At 42.4% G+C, this 16,884-nt stretch overlaps 1 protein-coding gene across 3 annotated transcripts in view; it reads right to left on the reverse strand.

Annotated features, from left to right (window-relative positions):
• Positions 1–16,884, reverse strand: part of GANC (glucosidase alpha, neutral C) — a 460,990-nt gene that overhangs the window by 420,193 nt on the left and 23,913 nt on the right. For all 3 annotated transcript variants that reach the window (XM_086937212.1, XM_086937211.1, XM_086937213.1), the window contains one exon: positions 1,788–1,850. In XM_086937212.1, coding sequence (XP_086793338.1) covers positions 1,788–1,850 — 63 coding nt within the window. The remainder of the gene's footprint in view (positions 1–1,787; positions 1,851–16,884) is intronic.

A 16,884-nucleotide genomic window follows, 5' to 3' on the forward strand; every position in this document is an offset into this window, starting at 1 on the left:
CCAAGCCTAATCTCTCTAGAAGCAGATCAGGGAGTGAAGTACCTGGACCATAGGAGGGGGACTAAGGTCAACAACTGGAAAAGAAGACAATCTACTCTAGTGCCTGGGCACTAGATTGCATTGAGTACATTTTCCTATGTGTAGTATTTAGTTTTAATATGCAGTAAAGTACTTTTCTTGAAAGTTAAGCACTAAGTTGGACAACCATTTATGATACTAATGTGTACGTGTTGAGTGCTGAGATCGAGCAAGCATGCAACCTCCATAAGAAGCCTGTGACTGTTTGCCAACACTTCCACTGAAAGTCAAGTGCTGAAGGGGCTGTACTTAGCCCACTTTGCAAAGCCATAGTAGGATTGACACAAGGACATCATATGCAAATGACCTATACCACTACGGTTGAGGGCCAGTAGCCCCTACTTGCGCTTTGGCTACCTAAGAGTCTGGTGGCAGATGCTCTTTTCTTCAGCAAAGAATGTGAACAAAAGATTAGCTTTTCCTATCCGGGAAGGAGAGGGGGGTGTTCTGTGGAGGATACTGAGAACCTATTGTCCTCAATTCATGTCAGTTTGGTTGCCAGTTTTAGGACTGGTTCACCCTGCTCTACCTGATGTGGATAGAAATCATGGATGAGCAGTTCTGTGGAAAGCTCTTGGCTCGAGATATTCCTCCTTTATACATAGACATACTGCACACATTCTGCACTCAGTTGCCTCTTTAGGACATGAATGCTTATTGTTGAAACACCTCAAGCCTCCGGGGAGGGCTCTTATGTCATTATCCCACCTCAAGCCTCCGGGGAGGGCTCTCATGTCATTACCCTGTCCCATAGGATGGAAAATACAAAAAGCATACCTTGCAATAGCTGTCCTTTTGAAAAGCTCTTAAAACTTGGCTCTTCAATAAATAAAAAGAACATTTAAAACAAAATCATATTTTTTTTTAACTTACCAGCTCTTCTGCTCCTTTTCTCGCAGGCACAGCCTACCAGACTGCCCTGCAGCTAATCCAGAAGCTGCTCTCATGCACGACAACAGCTTCAGGATTGACCTGAGTGCCTTAGATTTGCACTCACAAGATAGACTAGGAGTCGGTGCCTGCTCTCTCCAACACAGCTGAGTTGGAGAGAGCTTTAATGCGCATAACGGTTTGGCCAGCCTGAGACGCCAGCCAAACCGGCATGCGCAATGATGGCAGGGCACTACCGCTCCTCAAGTGTTTACTATAGTTTTATTTGTCCATTTATGGCATTTTTGGGGGGGTGGGCACTACTCGGCAATAGTGGAGGAGCCGCCACTAGTTTTATGAGAGAGAATCAAGCTTGGCAGGAATTGAGCCAATGAAGCGGGAGTGGCATACCCACATAGGTTTTATTTCTGAAAAGCAAATTTAAAATGGTCCTGAAACACAAGACGTTTTCTTCCTGCATATGTACCCTGTCCAAGATTGTCGTGCCTCTCCCGATACACCCTGTTAGGGAAAATATGCACTGGGATTGCTGCTCTAAATAGAGATGATGCCCCCTACTGGATAGGGGATGAGCCTCGGGTGGACAGGATGCTGCCCTTAGGCGGAGCAGGTGGTGGGTCTACTGGCTAGGACTCAGCAGTTTCCCTACTCTAAACAAGTAAAGAACAAGGTTTGTGGTGCTGAGAATCGTGAAGTTTCTTGCATCAGCATTGATTATTTTCAAGCATGTGCTTATATTCTGTAAAATATGTACTTTGATTCAAAATATGAGATAAACAGATACAACACAGAATACAGAAATGAAGGCATATCATTACCTGTAAAAAGCTATTTGGCTGCAGGTTTTGAAGTTATTTTTGCCCTCCGCTTCATCAAGAAAACTGAAAAACATGGAGCAGACAATGAGAAAGCTAACTCACAAGTACAAGGCGCAAAAATATTTGGTGGTAAGCAATGGGAATTGTGGAAGGCTATGCTGCAAGTTAAAATATCCCCATAAACTGTTGATTTTTGGCGGTCGTGGTCACTTGCTTTATCCCTGATAACTGTGTGGCTGGTAGTCGCTGGGTACAGCCGGTAATAAGTGCTGCATGCATGTGGAGGCGCTGGGAGACAACATTCTGTGGGCTGGATCCTGGAATAACTGACCCCACAAGACCAGCTTCCCAATGTGTGCTACATCGAGAAAAACATGGAAGTTACTTCACACCAAAGAAAATTATATAATTTAGATTAGAGGACAACATAGTAACTTTAGTAAGTTTTTAGAACAGGATATTTACTCCTGACAACAGTAAGAATAACTTCCCTCCCATAGTAAGAAAGTCAACAGAATACCCCCCAAATGGATACAATATGGTTGGTATTAGTGGTTACAAGATCGCACCTCTTAAAGCAAGTATATGTGGCGGTGTCTATCAACAGAACAGCAGCAGATTAATTAGGTAGGTACTCTCGTGGTACCCAGCACCCTACCACAAGGGGTGCCAGCACAGATTGGTCCAAAGTTCTTTTGTGTAAACAATATAAACAAAGATATCAAAGCAGTCATTCGAAGTTCAAACAAAGTCAGTCAAAAAAGTAAGAATTCTTGTAGATATTTCAAATCTGAAATTTATTGTAGACTGAACCCAGGTAACTGTGATCGTCTCTGCATGTGTGTTAAAAACAGCAGAATACAGCTCACATGTGTTTCGTCCCAAAGTGACTGCTTCAAGGCTGTAGGTGTGCATAAACATATGAGCACTCAGCTGTATCTTAACCCCTTGCGTGCGTACGTTGCCCAACGGCCGTCGCAAGCACTACCTCGGTAGAACTGCGCACGTCTGCTGGCTGACGCGGCCTTGTCTGAGCATTAGAACGCCCGCACCGAGGCCAAATTGCCGCCACAGTAAACGGCTTGAAAACAAATACAAATTTCGGAAATACAAATTACAACTGTATTCAGGTGCCATTGAAAGAAGAGGCTCTTACTCCCGTGCTCCAAAGAGATAAAAAGAATTAAAGGATTTAAAGCAAGTGGTGTCACTGTGTCCGCTCCCACCACGAGTCTTCCGCACTCTCAATGCGCTTTTCACGTCCCTGCTCTGGGCGGGCCGACGCAGTAGGGTGGCTCTTCACACCGTTGTCTGCAGCTACGAGGAGGGGGGCCTTGAAGCCCCGCGCTTCGATCTATATTATTATGCGGCCCAGTTACAACATGCGGCCCGATGGGTTACAGACGCTGACAATTGGGAGACATGCCTCCTCTCTGGTAGGGTAGATATCCAGACGCTGCAGGTTGCCCTGATGCAAGGTAGGGGGGCAGACCATCCCTTCCTTATGTTGTGCGACACACGGCCGCTATATGGCAGCGGTTTGTTGAGAGAGCCTTACGGAGGGCACCCTTTCACAGGGAGCTCCTGATGTGGATACTGGCCCCCTTCACCGAATCGGGGCAGTACATGTCCTTTCATTCCTGGAGGGAGGGTGGCTGCGAAGCTCTGGCTGACCTTTACCCTAACGAGTCCTTCCTTACTTATGAGCAGGCAGAAGATGCCTTTGGCCTTGGACGGGGACAATATCTACACTTCCGGGGACTTCAGGAGGTGGCGAAGGTCACCGGGCCCCAGTACCTTGACGCACCACCACTGACCCACACCTTGGACATCCTCCTTTCCTGCGGCAAGGGGTGTAGGCTGATTTCACTTCTCTACAAGACCATGAAACAGGATTCCTCCCCGGTGCCACCATCCTGGGCTGCCTGAGAGGCGGATCTCGGCGCCCCACTGGACCAGGGACAATGGACGTGCATAGGTTCCCTCACGCACAAGGTCTCATGCAACGCAAAGTTTAAACTGACGCACTTCAATTTTTAACCCTGAAGGGTATCTCTGAGGATAGGGGAGACGGATGCCCTAGATATAACGCTGAGAAAGCGGGCTTCCTGCACTTAGCCTTGGACTGCCCTTTGGTTAGGCAATTCTAGGTGGGGGTGGTGGAGCGAATAGTCGCAGCCACAGGCCTTCGGATGGCACTCGAACCCCTGCATTGTCTTCCTGCACTGGTCCGGAAGCCCAAGAAAAATAAACTTTCGTATAAATTCCTGCAATTAATGTTGGTGCTAGCCAGGCGCAGGGTGGCGATAAGTTGGATGGGGCAGAGGGCCCCCGGAGGTGTCCACTTGGCTCAGAGACGTACGTGAGTGGTCCCTGGCCGAGGAAACTCACATGCAATTCACTCGGAGGGATGAGAAGCTGCAGGACGATTTAATGGCCTGGCGCGTTATGTGTGAGTCGGGGCTGGCAGAAGAGGAGCTCTCCTCACATGACACAACTGAAAGTGGGAGCCGTGGGTTGGACGCGCCCGTTGGGTTTGGGTCCGATGGGGAGCAGGGGGGTGGACCCCAGTGATATTCATCATCTGTATCCGCACCATGCCTGGTTCCTTTCTCACAGTACTATTATTGTATGCTTTTGGATCCCTTCCCCATGAGTCTGTTCCCTCCCTGATGCCGCCTGTAGGCCTAAGTGCCACTAATGAGGTTGTCGATCTGCGTACATACACTGAATGGATGCCAGTTGTGTGTCATTGTTTATGATGTGTAAACTGAAAAATAAAGTTAAATAAAAAAAAAAGCAAGTGGTGAGTAACGTTATATCCTAAAAGGTACAAAGTAAGTAAAAGTTAGGGTGGTCCTGTAGATATCCATGAGTAAAGATTAGTCATTATAGAGGTAATAACTGAAATTGCGAAAACCGTAGAGTCCAGAGTTCTCAGGCTCACAAAAGTAACCATTGACCCAATATCCACATGGTGCACAGTTAAAAATAAAAGATGCTCAGTTGGAAACAGAGGGAAAAAGGTACTGACCTAGGTAAGTAATAATATTCTGGTAAGCAATTATCAAGGAGAGGGGTTTGGAAAACCAAGGTCTGGTTGTCAGAAAGAACATGAAGAGTAATAAAAAAGGTTACTCCGCAGCAGGGGAAGATTAATTAAAAGTTATAATATTATGTTTGATACGTTGCAAAACTTAAAGAGTCACGCAATAAATTGCCTCAAACCCTGAGATATCAATGGATCGGTTCTTGCATCCAATGTTGGCAATTTATAGAGACAAAATTCCATTGTGAACGTAGTCTCATAACAATGCAAAGCCACAGGCAGCTTATCGCTTTTAGCCCTATTTTTGGGGGCAATTTTTTGCGCGACTCTTGCAACGTATTCATCATAATCCGATAACTTTTAGTTTATCTTCTCCTGCTGTGGAGTTTCCTATTTTAGAACTCTTCAGGCTCTGTCTGACAACCAGACCTTGGCTCTCCAAATCCCACTACTTGCTAATTGCTTACCAGGATATTATTACTTGCTACGGTCAGTACCTTTTTTCCTCTGTGCACAACTGGGCATCTTTTACTTTTACCTGAGCACTGGGTGGATACTGGTGTCCGTTTTTACTTTTGTGGAACTATGAGTTTGAAAACTCTGGACTCCAAGCTTTCGGCAATTTCTGTTATTACCTCTATGATGACTCACCTTTACTCATGGATATCTATAGGACCATCCTAACTTCTACTTACTTTGTACAATTTTGGATATAACGTTACTCACTACATTATTCAAATTCTTCAATTCTTTTTATCTTTTTGGAGAATGGGCATTAGAGCACCTTCTTTTCTAGGGCACGTAAATACAGTTGTAATTTGTATTTCCAACATGTGTGTATGTTTTTAAGATACATCTGAGTGATCATTTGTTTATATATATATATATATATAGCGAGAGCGAAGAGGAATTGTTCTGAACAGGAAGATCTAGTAGAAGAAATAGAGAAAATTAGTGCCAGATTCCTAGAAAGGGGATACCCAAAGGAAGTAATTTCATCTGCACGAAGCAGGATGCATCTGAAAAAGAGGGATGAGTTACTAACTCCGAAAAACAAGAGGCCAAAAACTAATCAGGAACATGAGACATGTCAAGGGAATGAGACAACTAGACTTATTATGGACTTTAACAACCAAAGTACCAATATGAAGAAAGCCCTTCAGAAACACTGGCAAGTCCTACTTTTAGATAACACTTTAAAAGAAACCTTGACAAAAAATCCAAGTATCACGTACCGAAAGACCTCTTCCTTAAGGGACATACTAACACAGAGCCACTTGGAATTAAGGGAAGAGAGGAAACAGACGTGGCTGACAACACCAGGCTTCTGGAAATGCCACAAATGTAAAGCCTGTGAACATGGAATCAACATCAAGAACTATCAATTACAAAATGGCAAAACGGAAACCATCCAAGAGCACATCACATGTGATTCAAAATGTGTGGTCTACAGGCTACAGTGTCCTTGTGGAAAGTTCTATATCGGGAGCACTGTGAATAAATTAAAACTGAGAATACTGCAGCATTTAAGGGCCATCAAGAACAAGGACCCATGCTACCAGATGGCCACACATTTTGCTCAATATCATCAGAGCAATCCCGCCCTTCTAAAGTACTCAGGGATCAAGATGAGCAAAATCCCAGAGAGGGGCGGGGATCAAATGGTACAACTAAGACGCCTGGAATCCAGGATGATATTGAGTATGGGAACAGAGGTACCGTTCGGCCACAATTTGGATGCCGAATTACATGTACATTTATAAATTGAAATAGACAATATAGATGAAAGAACAAGACTGGAATCCGTCACTGTAGAACTATGTGGAATTTTGTACATAATGTATATAATGAAACCTTAGATGTTGGACAATAGTACATACCTGTAACCACTATGAAGTTAGTTAAGCTTAGAAATCTATTCTGATTATAAGAAATGATTGGGGAAGGTGAGAATTAACAACTAAATCCATACCAAGAGGGAACAGAGAACATGTTTGAAAAAGTACTTCACAGATACTATGCTCTCATACCTCCCAAGTAACAAATAAGATGAGTGAAGAGTTGAAAATGACCTAAAATGTATATAATTGTAAATAGCAGGTTTAAATACCGACCATAATTTGAAATGTTATACATATACTTAGGAAAACTCCCTTTTCTTCACTTTTACTAACATCTTTTTTCTTTCACTTGTATGCTTTTTTGTTAAAAAATGAAGAAACTCAGTATTATCAATGAATTTGGAACCCCCCTCCCCTCCAATACAGTACAAAAGTAGTACTTTACTGAAATGAACAGAAATTGTTATTAGTTCACTGTATATAGAAAATTACTTGATCAGATTGTAAATACTTCATTTGTGGTAAAGGGTTTATAATCGTACTTCACGTGAATTGTAAATACTCATTAAATATGACCACGAGTATGTACTAGCCAAAGAAGAGGCTATGCAGGGTTGAAGGTCTAGATGACCATGGAAATGGTAGAGGGTACTTATACACAGCACTGTATTTAAATAAGGTCTAGACCAAGGGACTCTATGGTCCAGTTGAAAGCAGGAAGCCGAAACGCGTAGACCGTCCATTTGATGCACTTTTCTTTGCACATGGTGTGTAAATAAAATCGTGGAGAAAGCTAACTGTTGCTGTGCCGTGTCTTTATCTATGGGACTCATAGGGGAAGAAGCTGATGTGAAATTTGGCGTGTGCACTGGAACGCGCAACACAGGCACTCCAGGAAGAGGCGAGGCGGTCGTGAAGGATTGAGAGATCGTAATCCAGTGATTTCTATTTTGGAGGAAAACGACTGACGCTTCTCCTGCAAGCCGGGTGCTCCCGTGAATGAGGCTGCGGGGAGATTCGCAGTAAGAAGATATCAGCGGGAGAGTGCAAAGGCAACCAAATCAGGGGTGAGTGAACCGGCGGGGTGTATGTCAATTTCGCTCGACTCTGCAGCGCGGCGGAGGCTGCGTTCGGGTGGGGTGAGGGGGCAACCGCCTATCGGTAAACAAACTCCTGTGAGTGAAGCCGGGGTGTAGCGTGTGATCAAACGTAGGAGAATTAAATCCTCTTTTACACAATAACGCTCACCTTGAATGCACGGAGCCTGGCCATACCCGAGTTAATGGGGAAGGATTAGCAAGTCACCCGGAAAGGAAGCCGAGAATACACGTAATCGGCAAACAACGACAATTCCTTAAAGGGGCCGTGCAGCATTACTGGAAAACAGAGTGAACACAGTGTGTTCAACAGGAAGCAACAGACACGTCTCTTCGGGATTCAGCATACTTTTGGAAGAAGGGAGCTGATTATCCTTAAAAAATCACAAGAAACAACACACACCTGGCTATTGAAACAGTGTATTAATAAGAAACTTAATACATCAACCCTGCATAGTTCAAAAAATGGCAGATAAATCAAGGAATCGCCAACTAAGGGCGAGCGAGCTTCTGAATGATGATAATCCCCCCATAATGACCTCTGATGCTAAAGGGGATGGAGGCGAAAGAACAAAAGAAAGAACAATTGTCAACATAGTTAGAGAATTGCAAATACAACGAATCCAAGAAATCAATAAATGGTGGGAAAAAACATCTTTAGAAAAATATATTGAATTCAAGAGGGTCCCGCGAGGTCTGAGGATTCTTATAATGCCAACCTTAAATGACTTGGATACAGACTTGATTAAACTATGGCAGACAGATACAAATGAATGCTCTTTCAAGTTAATGAGAACCTTAATCATTCATGCCGAGAGGAAATTAGAAAAAATCACGAGCACAATAACGGCACTAGAATCAGAACTCGCTGATATTCCAACATCAGAGGAAAGTAAAGAGGCAATTGAGAACATGGAAAAGAAGGTGGCAGAACATGAAATGGAGGTGGAGAAGAGAAAGGCCAATAAGTTCACCAGGGATAGGTTGGACTATATGAACGGACGAATTTATAGATTCGCACGTAAATACGGCACCATAAGAAGTCATGTTGCCATGGATAAAAACACGGATAGAACCAATGAACCAACGGAGGAGGTGGATAGCTCGGAAGTGAGCTCTGTTGAGGGAGAATCCACTGCAACACCATTGGATTTTCGGGGGGAGATCAAGCTAGCACATATGGTCACGCGACAAAGAGGAAGAGGCAGATCCAATGCTTGGGGAAGGGAACAACGTCCACCAAAGAAACCCCCGACAAACCAAAAACCAGAAGGGGTGGAAAAAGAAGTAAAAGCAAAGCGAGGCAAAGGAAAGCAAAAGTGGATCAAGGAAGGAGAATTAAGTGGGCTAGGACTGACGGGGATAGATTTTACAAAAAATTGATCGTAGAGGGTCTAAACGCAATAAATACATGCCTTGATCATAGGGTGGAGGGAGCTCTAGTGGTTAGCGCATTCGAAGAAATCGCATGCCATGTAAACAATCTGCTGACGACCTCCAAATCAAGTAAAGTGCCCTCTACCCCTCGCTGGTTTGACTCCCTTTGTACTAAGGCGCATAACAAACTGAAACTTAGCCTTCATGCCGTACCCAGGGATAAGCACATGATTGCACAGAATAGAGCTGAATATAAAAAAGCATTGAACAATCGTAAAAAGAGCTTACAAAATCAAGCCTGGGAGGATTTAAGGGACGCTGCAGAAAGGCGAGATTTATCAGGCTTCTGGAAGGTCATTAACATCCCTTGCTTCCAGGATCAAGGAGCACCAAAAATAATGAACACTATTTTACCCGACCAATGGCAGAATCACTTCAAGAGCCTTTACAATCGCACAGGACATTTAACCCAGGGGGAAGAGATAAGACCAACACAGCCCTTAAAACTGGACTTTTCCCTGAAAGAAGTGGAACTGGGAATAGTAGGGCTCAGTAAAAACAAAGCGCCAGGCCCGGACGGAATACCACCTGATCTCTACCTGAGTAATATTGAACTGTGGGCCCGCTACTAACGAGGGTTTTGAACGAGGCAGTGGTGGCAGGATTGCCCCGTTTCTGGTCAACAGCAACCATAGTTCCGATTTACAAGAAGGGGAACCGTGACGACCCTCAATGCTATCGCCCCATTTCTCTCATAGATGTGACAGCGAAAGTACTGGGGCGAGTTATCTTACATCGTCTGCAGGATTGGGCCGAGGAGCATCAGGTTTTTTCAGACGTCAAATACGGTTTCAGGGAAGGTAGATCCACCACCGATCAATGTCTGAACCTGTACCTTCTGGCAGCAAAATATACCATCGCTGGCAATGGGAATGTATTTATGGGATTCATGGACCTATCGGCGGCTTTTGACCGCGTAAACAGAGGAAAACTTTGGTCATTATTGATAAATTTAGGAGTGGATCAACCCCTTGTGGACACCCTACAAACCCTACACTGGAATACATCTGCAAGTGTGAGGTATAATCAAGAGGGAAGTAAGACCGACCCCTTTTGCTGCACCAGTGGAGTGAGGCAGGGCTGCATCTTAGCGTCCTTCCTTTTCTCCATATATATTAATCTCCTGGAAAAAGAGCTTTTAAAGCTAAGGGTGGACTCGCCACAAATTGGCCAACGCGCAGTGCCGGTATTACTTTATGCCGATGATGCGGTACTATTGGCCAGAACTCCCATAGGTTTACAAAAGTTGATTGATGGTTTTGTCGATTTCATGGCCAAACTTGATTTATCGACAAACCTTTAAAAATCTTATATCATGACAACAGGAGCAAAGAAAAAGGGGAACTTCACTTATACCATCGGATCACACAAGATTGGCCAGGTCAAGACCTTCTCATACTTGGGTGTACTCTTTGATAACCACTTGAACTTTAAACTCCTGGTGGAGAAACATGCAACTAAACTGGCGGCGTCATCAGGAGCCATTATGGGGTATGGTCAAAGACTGGGAAGGTGGTCTCCAGAACAAATATTAAATTTGTACAGATCGATTTGCTGTGCGAAGGTCACCTACGGTACGGAAGTATGGGGTTATATAGACAATAAACTACAACAAATACAGGTGGAAGAAAACAAATTCCTGAGAGAGAATCCTGAAACTACCGCAGAGTGTCCCGGCATACATTATTCACGAGGAAATGGGAGAGCTCTTTATCGAAGACCGGATTAAAGTTAAACCCCTTCTGGCCTGGGTTAAAATATGGACTAACCCCGAGGCGGATTTAACGAGACAAATCATAACAGACTGCCTCAAACGGGATAAAGGACACCATATTCCTTGGTTGAAGTATATCAAGGACTCGTTAGAAGAGATTGACTGTATAAACTTCTTCACATCCCCAGAATCCATAACTGTTGAGAGTAAAACGATGGTAAAAAAACTTTTCTTAGAATTGTTACGGACGATTAGGGCAGAGAGTGAAAGACACAAGCCCACTGTTTCATTCTATTGTCAACTTACAGCAAAGCAAGGAATGGAACCATATTTGAGGGTCATGCATAATGCGCAGGACCGCTATTACATCACCCGCTTCAGACTCAATATGCTTCATCACTTACTTGCGGTTCCTTCAGGGTTCACCCTTACAGTGGAGGCGAAGGGTACCTGCGGCTGCGACTCTAGGTCTCCGCAGGATACCCTTCACTTTGTTTTATTATGTCCTTTTTATTCTGCCCCAAGACGTAAGTTTTTAGTGGGGATTCTGAAAGAATCAAAACTCAGACATGCAAAACTGGCTCTAAAGTTTTTACAGGACGCTGAAGACGCCCACACCCTATTTTGCACTGTAAACTTTATCCGGGTAGCAATGCGGTTAAGGGACACCAGAGAAAATGGACCTTAATATCACTCAACCCCTTAAAATTTACTCCTTTCCCACTAGCCTAATGAAATATGTTTTTAGCTAAATTTTATTGATATCTTCTTTTAAACTAAAATGTATATGTATTATTGTGTGTATATTGTATATGTGCTTTTATGGTGTCTTTTTAAGTACCGAATAAAGACTATAAATTGAATTGAATTGAAAGCAAAAGTAGCTATGAAGAAGAGAATGTCAATATCCAACAACATAGTCATAAATCTATCTAATAAACAATTGTCGGATACACAACTGAAACTATTAAATAGAGGTCTTTCATTTTGCCCAACAAAAACTATAAATGCACCCAACGCACGCATTGATCTTTATAAATTTTGCAGGAAAGTGAAATTGAAAAAATATTTTGCCGAAAAAAACCAAAGCAACAAAAAATCATATGTTTTGAAAACAAATGAACCTACATCAACTGTCGCACAAAAAGACTTAACAGCAATGATAACTCTAGCATCAATCAAAGAAATCCCCTCCACCAGCCAAGAAGACAACACGATAACTCCTGAAATGGAAATCAACTTTTGTAAAAACATTGGGATAGCGACTAACCTAGGAGGTAATAGCGGGTTGAAAAGGAGTTCAAAATTCTGCCCGCAACTTCCACCAGGCAACAAAGTGGATCTATTCCAAGAACTTATGGTCGAGGAAATAACAAAAATCGCGGATAAATCTGTAAAAAATGGACAAATGAAGAAACAAAATCTGTCTCCTAAAGAATATACAGCCATGATGGAATTGAAAAACGACACATCGATAATCATTAAATCCTCGGATAAAGGGGGCAACCTCGTCATACAAAATGTTTCAAATTACATTGAGGAAGCGAATAGACAATTAAAAGTTCAGGAACACTATGAAAAGTTGGCTACAAACCCCATGGAAGAATGGACAAATGAGTATCATTCTATGCTACTGAACTGGAAAGACAGAGGTCTATTAGATTTTGACGAGTATAGCTACCTGAAAATCGATAATCCAATCATGGCAACTATATATTTTCTACCAAAAATTCATAAGTCACTTGAATGCCCACCAGGGAGACCAATTGTGAGTTCGATAGGATCTCTCTTGGAATCTACATCAAGATTCATAGACATTTTTCTTATGAATTATGTGACAAACCTACCTTTTTGCTGAGGGACACAATGGACTTTTTACAAAAAATTACCACAGGTGAATGGAAACCATCTTATCTAATGGCGACAATTGATGTTGCATCGCTCTGCACCTCAATTCGCCACGAGGACGGCATTGAGGTAGTGAGGGAAGTACTCAAAGCACGTTCTGTGAATTTATTGGAACACACAATCATGTTACTTGACATGCTGCGGTACTGCTTGACCCATAATGCTGTTCTGTTTTTGGGGGGGATATATCTCCAGAAGCAGGGGACCGCTATGGCGACATCATTTGCACCAACCTATGCAAACCTTCTGATGGGGGCGTGGGAGAGCGACGTGATAAAAAAAGATCAAGAGAATCCGGAGGGGCCAAAAATCAAACTTTGGTGTTGTTTCATAGACGACTTGTTTGTCATATGGGACGGAAATAAAAACTCATTGGAAAACTTTATCGGATCTCTAGACAACAACAAATACAACTTAAGATTCACGTCAACAATCAGCTCTCACTCTCTGATCTTCCTGGATGTGGAAGTCTTTGTAAAAAACAACAAACTTTGCTCGAAAATCCACCACAGAAAGCCAACCGCATGTAATAGCATTTTACATGCGAATAGCGGACATCCCATTAGATTAAAATGGAGTATACCTTATGGCCAAATGTTGAGAGCGAAGAGGAATTGTTCTGAACAGGAAGATCTAGTAGAAGAAATAGAGAAAATGAGTGCCAGATTCCTAGAAAGGGGATAGCCAAAGGAAGTAATTTCATCTGCACGAAGCAGGATGCATCTGAAAAAGAGGGATGAGTTACTAACTCCGAAAAACAAGAGGCCAAAAACTAATCAGGAACATGAGACATGTCAAGGGAATGAGACAACTAGACTTATTATGGACTTTAACAACCAGAGTACCAATATGAAGAAAGCCCTTCAGAAACACTGGCAAGTCCTACTTTTAGATAACACTTTAAAAGAAACCTTGACAAAAAATCCAAGTATCACGTACCGAAAGACCTCTTCCTTAAGGGACATACTAACACAGAGCCACTTGGAATTAAGGGAAGAGAGGAAACAGACGTGGCTGACAACACCAGGCTTCTGGAAATGCCACAAATGTAAAGCCTGTGAACATGGAATCAACATCAAGAACTATCAATTACAAAATGGCAAAACGGAAACCATCCAAGAGCACATCACATGTGATTCAAAATGTGTGGTCTACAGGCTACAGTGTCCTTGTGGAAAGTTCTATATCGGGAGCACTGTGAATAAATTAAAACTGAGAATACTGCAGCATTTAAGGGCCATCAAGAACAAGGACCCATGCTACCAGATGGCCACACATTTTGCTCAATATCATCAGAGCAATCCCGCCCTTCTAAAGTACTCAGGGATCAAGATGAGCAAAATCCCAGAGAGGGGCGGGGATCAAATGGTACAACTAAGACGCCTGGAATCCAGGATGATATTGAGTATGGGAACAGAGGTACCGTTCGGCCACAATTTGGATGCCGAATTACATGTACATTTATAAATTGAAATAGACAATATAGATGAAAGAACAAGACTGGAATCCGTCACTGTAGAACTATGTGGAATTTTGTACATAATGTATATAATGAAACCTTAGATGTTGGACAATAGTACATACCTGTAACCACTATGAAGTTAGTTAAGCTTAGAAATCTATTCTGATTATAAGAAATGATTGGGGAAGGTGAGAATTAACAACTAAATCCATACCAAGAGGGAACAGAGAACATGTTTGAAAAAGTACTTCACAGATACTATGCTCTCATACCTCCCAAGTAACAAATAAGATGAGTGAAGAGTTGAAAATGACCTAAAATGTATATAATTGTAAATAGCAGGTTTAAATACCGACCATAATTTGAAATGTTATACATATACTTAGGAAAACTCCCTTTTCTTCTCTTTTACTAACATCTTTTTTCTTTCACTTGTATGCTTTTTTGTTAAAAAATGAAGAAACTCAGTATTATCAATGAATTTGGAACCCCCCTCCCCTCCAATACAGTACAAAAGTAGTACTTTACTGAAATGAACAAAAATTGTTATTAGTTCACTGTATATAGAAAATTACTTGATCAGATTGTAAATACTTCATTTGTGGTAAAGGGTTTATAATCGTACTTCACGTGAATTGTAAATACTCATTAAATATGACCACGAGTATGTACTAGCCAAAGAAGAGGCTATGCAGGGTTGAAGGTCTAGATGACCATGGAAATGGTAGAGGGTACTTATACACAGCACTGTATTTAAATAAGGTCTAGACCAAGGGACTCTATGGTCCAGTTGAAGGCAGGAAGCCGAAACGCGTAGACCGTCCATTTGATGCACTTTTCTTAGCACATTGTGTGTAAATAAAATCGTGGAGAAAGCTAACTGTTGCTGTGCCGTGTCTTTATCTATGGGACTCATAGGAGAAGAAGCTGATGTGATATATATAAAGCACGTGTTTTCTGCTGTTCTCAATACACAAGTACAGGCGATTACACTTAGCTGACTTCTGTCTACAATAAATTACAGATTTGAAATATCTACAAGAATCCTTACTTTATGGCCTGACTTTGTTTGAACATCCATTGAGTACTTTGGTATCTTTGGTTTCATTGTTTACCCCCAAAAATGGGGAAGGTGTAGAGAAAAGGATTTCCGTGTGAGGAAAAAAAAAGTTAGCAAATGCTTTTGCTCTTCTTTAGCAGATATTCAGAAGATACATAAGTTTATGAGCTCACGTGAAATTGAATTCTGTAAACGTTTTACAGGAGTGCACACAGAAAGCTGTGACAGTCACAGGTTTCCAGTTGCAATCAGCTAAGCTTTGTGAATTCTAAACATAAGTACACCACAGGTGTTAAATTACTTATAACATTCAGAATTGGGTACCTAACCAGGAGTTAAATAAGTTTAAAAATATCCATTGTGCCCCATTTTCCTTTTTTTGGGGTAAGATACCTTATTGCACTCCCTTTGGGGTAGCACCTTGTTTTGTCACTTTCCTGAATGTCAACTTCATGATTCACTTAAGCACAACTGAGCAAACAACCATTACACTTCTGCACACAGGGAAAATTAATTTGCCAGTACAGTGTTTACAATTGCAAACTAAAGCCACGCTACTGGTTTTGCAATGCTTTGTAGTGATGGGATGGTATCGGTGGTGGTGTGCTACTGTTGGCAGTATTGTGGTGGCAGTGCTATTGTAGGTTGTGGTTTAGGTGGTATTGGAGTGGTGATATTGATGAAACTGCTAAAGGAGGTGATGGAGTGTCTAATGGTGGGGTGGTAATAGTTGTGGTATTGGTGAAAAATTTGGAAGAATTGATGGTGGTGGTATTGGTGTTAGTGGTGATTTTATTGGAGCTGGTGGTACTGAGAAAGGTATTAGTGATATTCAAGGTGGTATTGATGGTTATGGCCTAGGTCATGCTAGTGGTGTTGGTGGTAATGGTGAATGCATTGACGGTAGAGGTATTATTGGGGGAGGTAATAGTGGTGCAATTGGTTGGGATGTAGTGTTGGTGGCAGTACTGGAGCTGTGGAGGAGTTGTCAGTATTGTTACTGTTGCTATTTGTACTGTGGTATTGATAGTTGCGGTGATGGTGGTCCTGAAGGTGATGGCACAGGTGGTTGTAGTGAGCAGGGCCCAGTGCCCAGTGGTCCCAGTGGCAGCTGCTGCCCTTTCAGTAGGTCTCCCCAATGCTGCTGCTCGTATCTTGTTTCCATGCTTGTGCTGCCGCGCTATTGCAGCTATACTGCTCTGTTAACTCCTTTTGTCAATGTCTGTTTCTCCTGTTTTAAGCTTAGCCATACTACCTGTTTATTGTCAGTATATTTTTCTACTGCTGTAAATTGTAGCCTTACTGCCTGTTTAGCGTTACTGTCAGTGTCTTTGTCTTTCCGTTTTTAAATCGCAGAATTATTGCCTGTTAACTCCATTGTAATCAGTGTGTTTCTCTCCTGCTTTAAATCGGAGCCTCATTTCCTTATAGCTTATTGTTTTTGTGTTCTGTTATTGTCAGCCTTATTTCCTGTTTGTACTTCTCTAGTATTTATGTCCACTTCTCCTGTGACCCCAGTTTTCTTTTCA

This window comes from Lissotriton vulgaris, chromosome 9 (assembly GCF_964263255.1).
Source record: "Lissotriton vulgaris chromosome 9, aLisVul1.2, whole genome shotgun sequence".
Classification (NCBI taxonomy): domain Eukaryota; kingdom Metazoa; phylum Chordata; class Amphibia; order Caudata; family Salamandridae; genus Lissotriton; species Lissotriton vulgaris.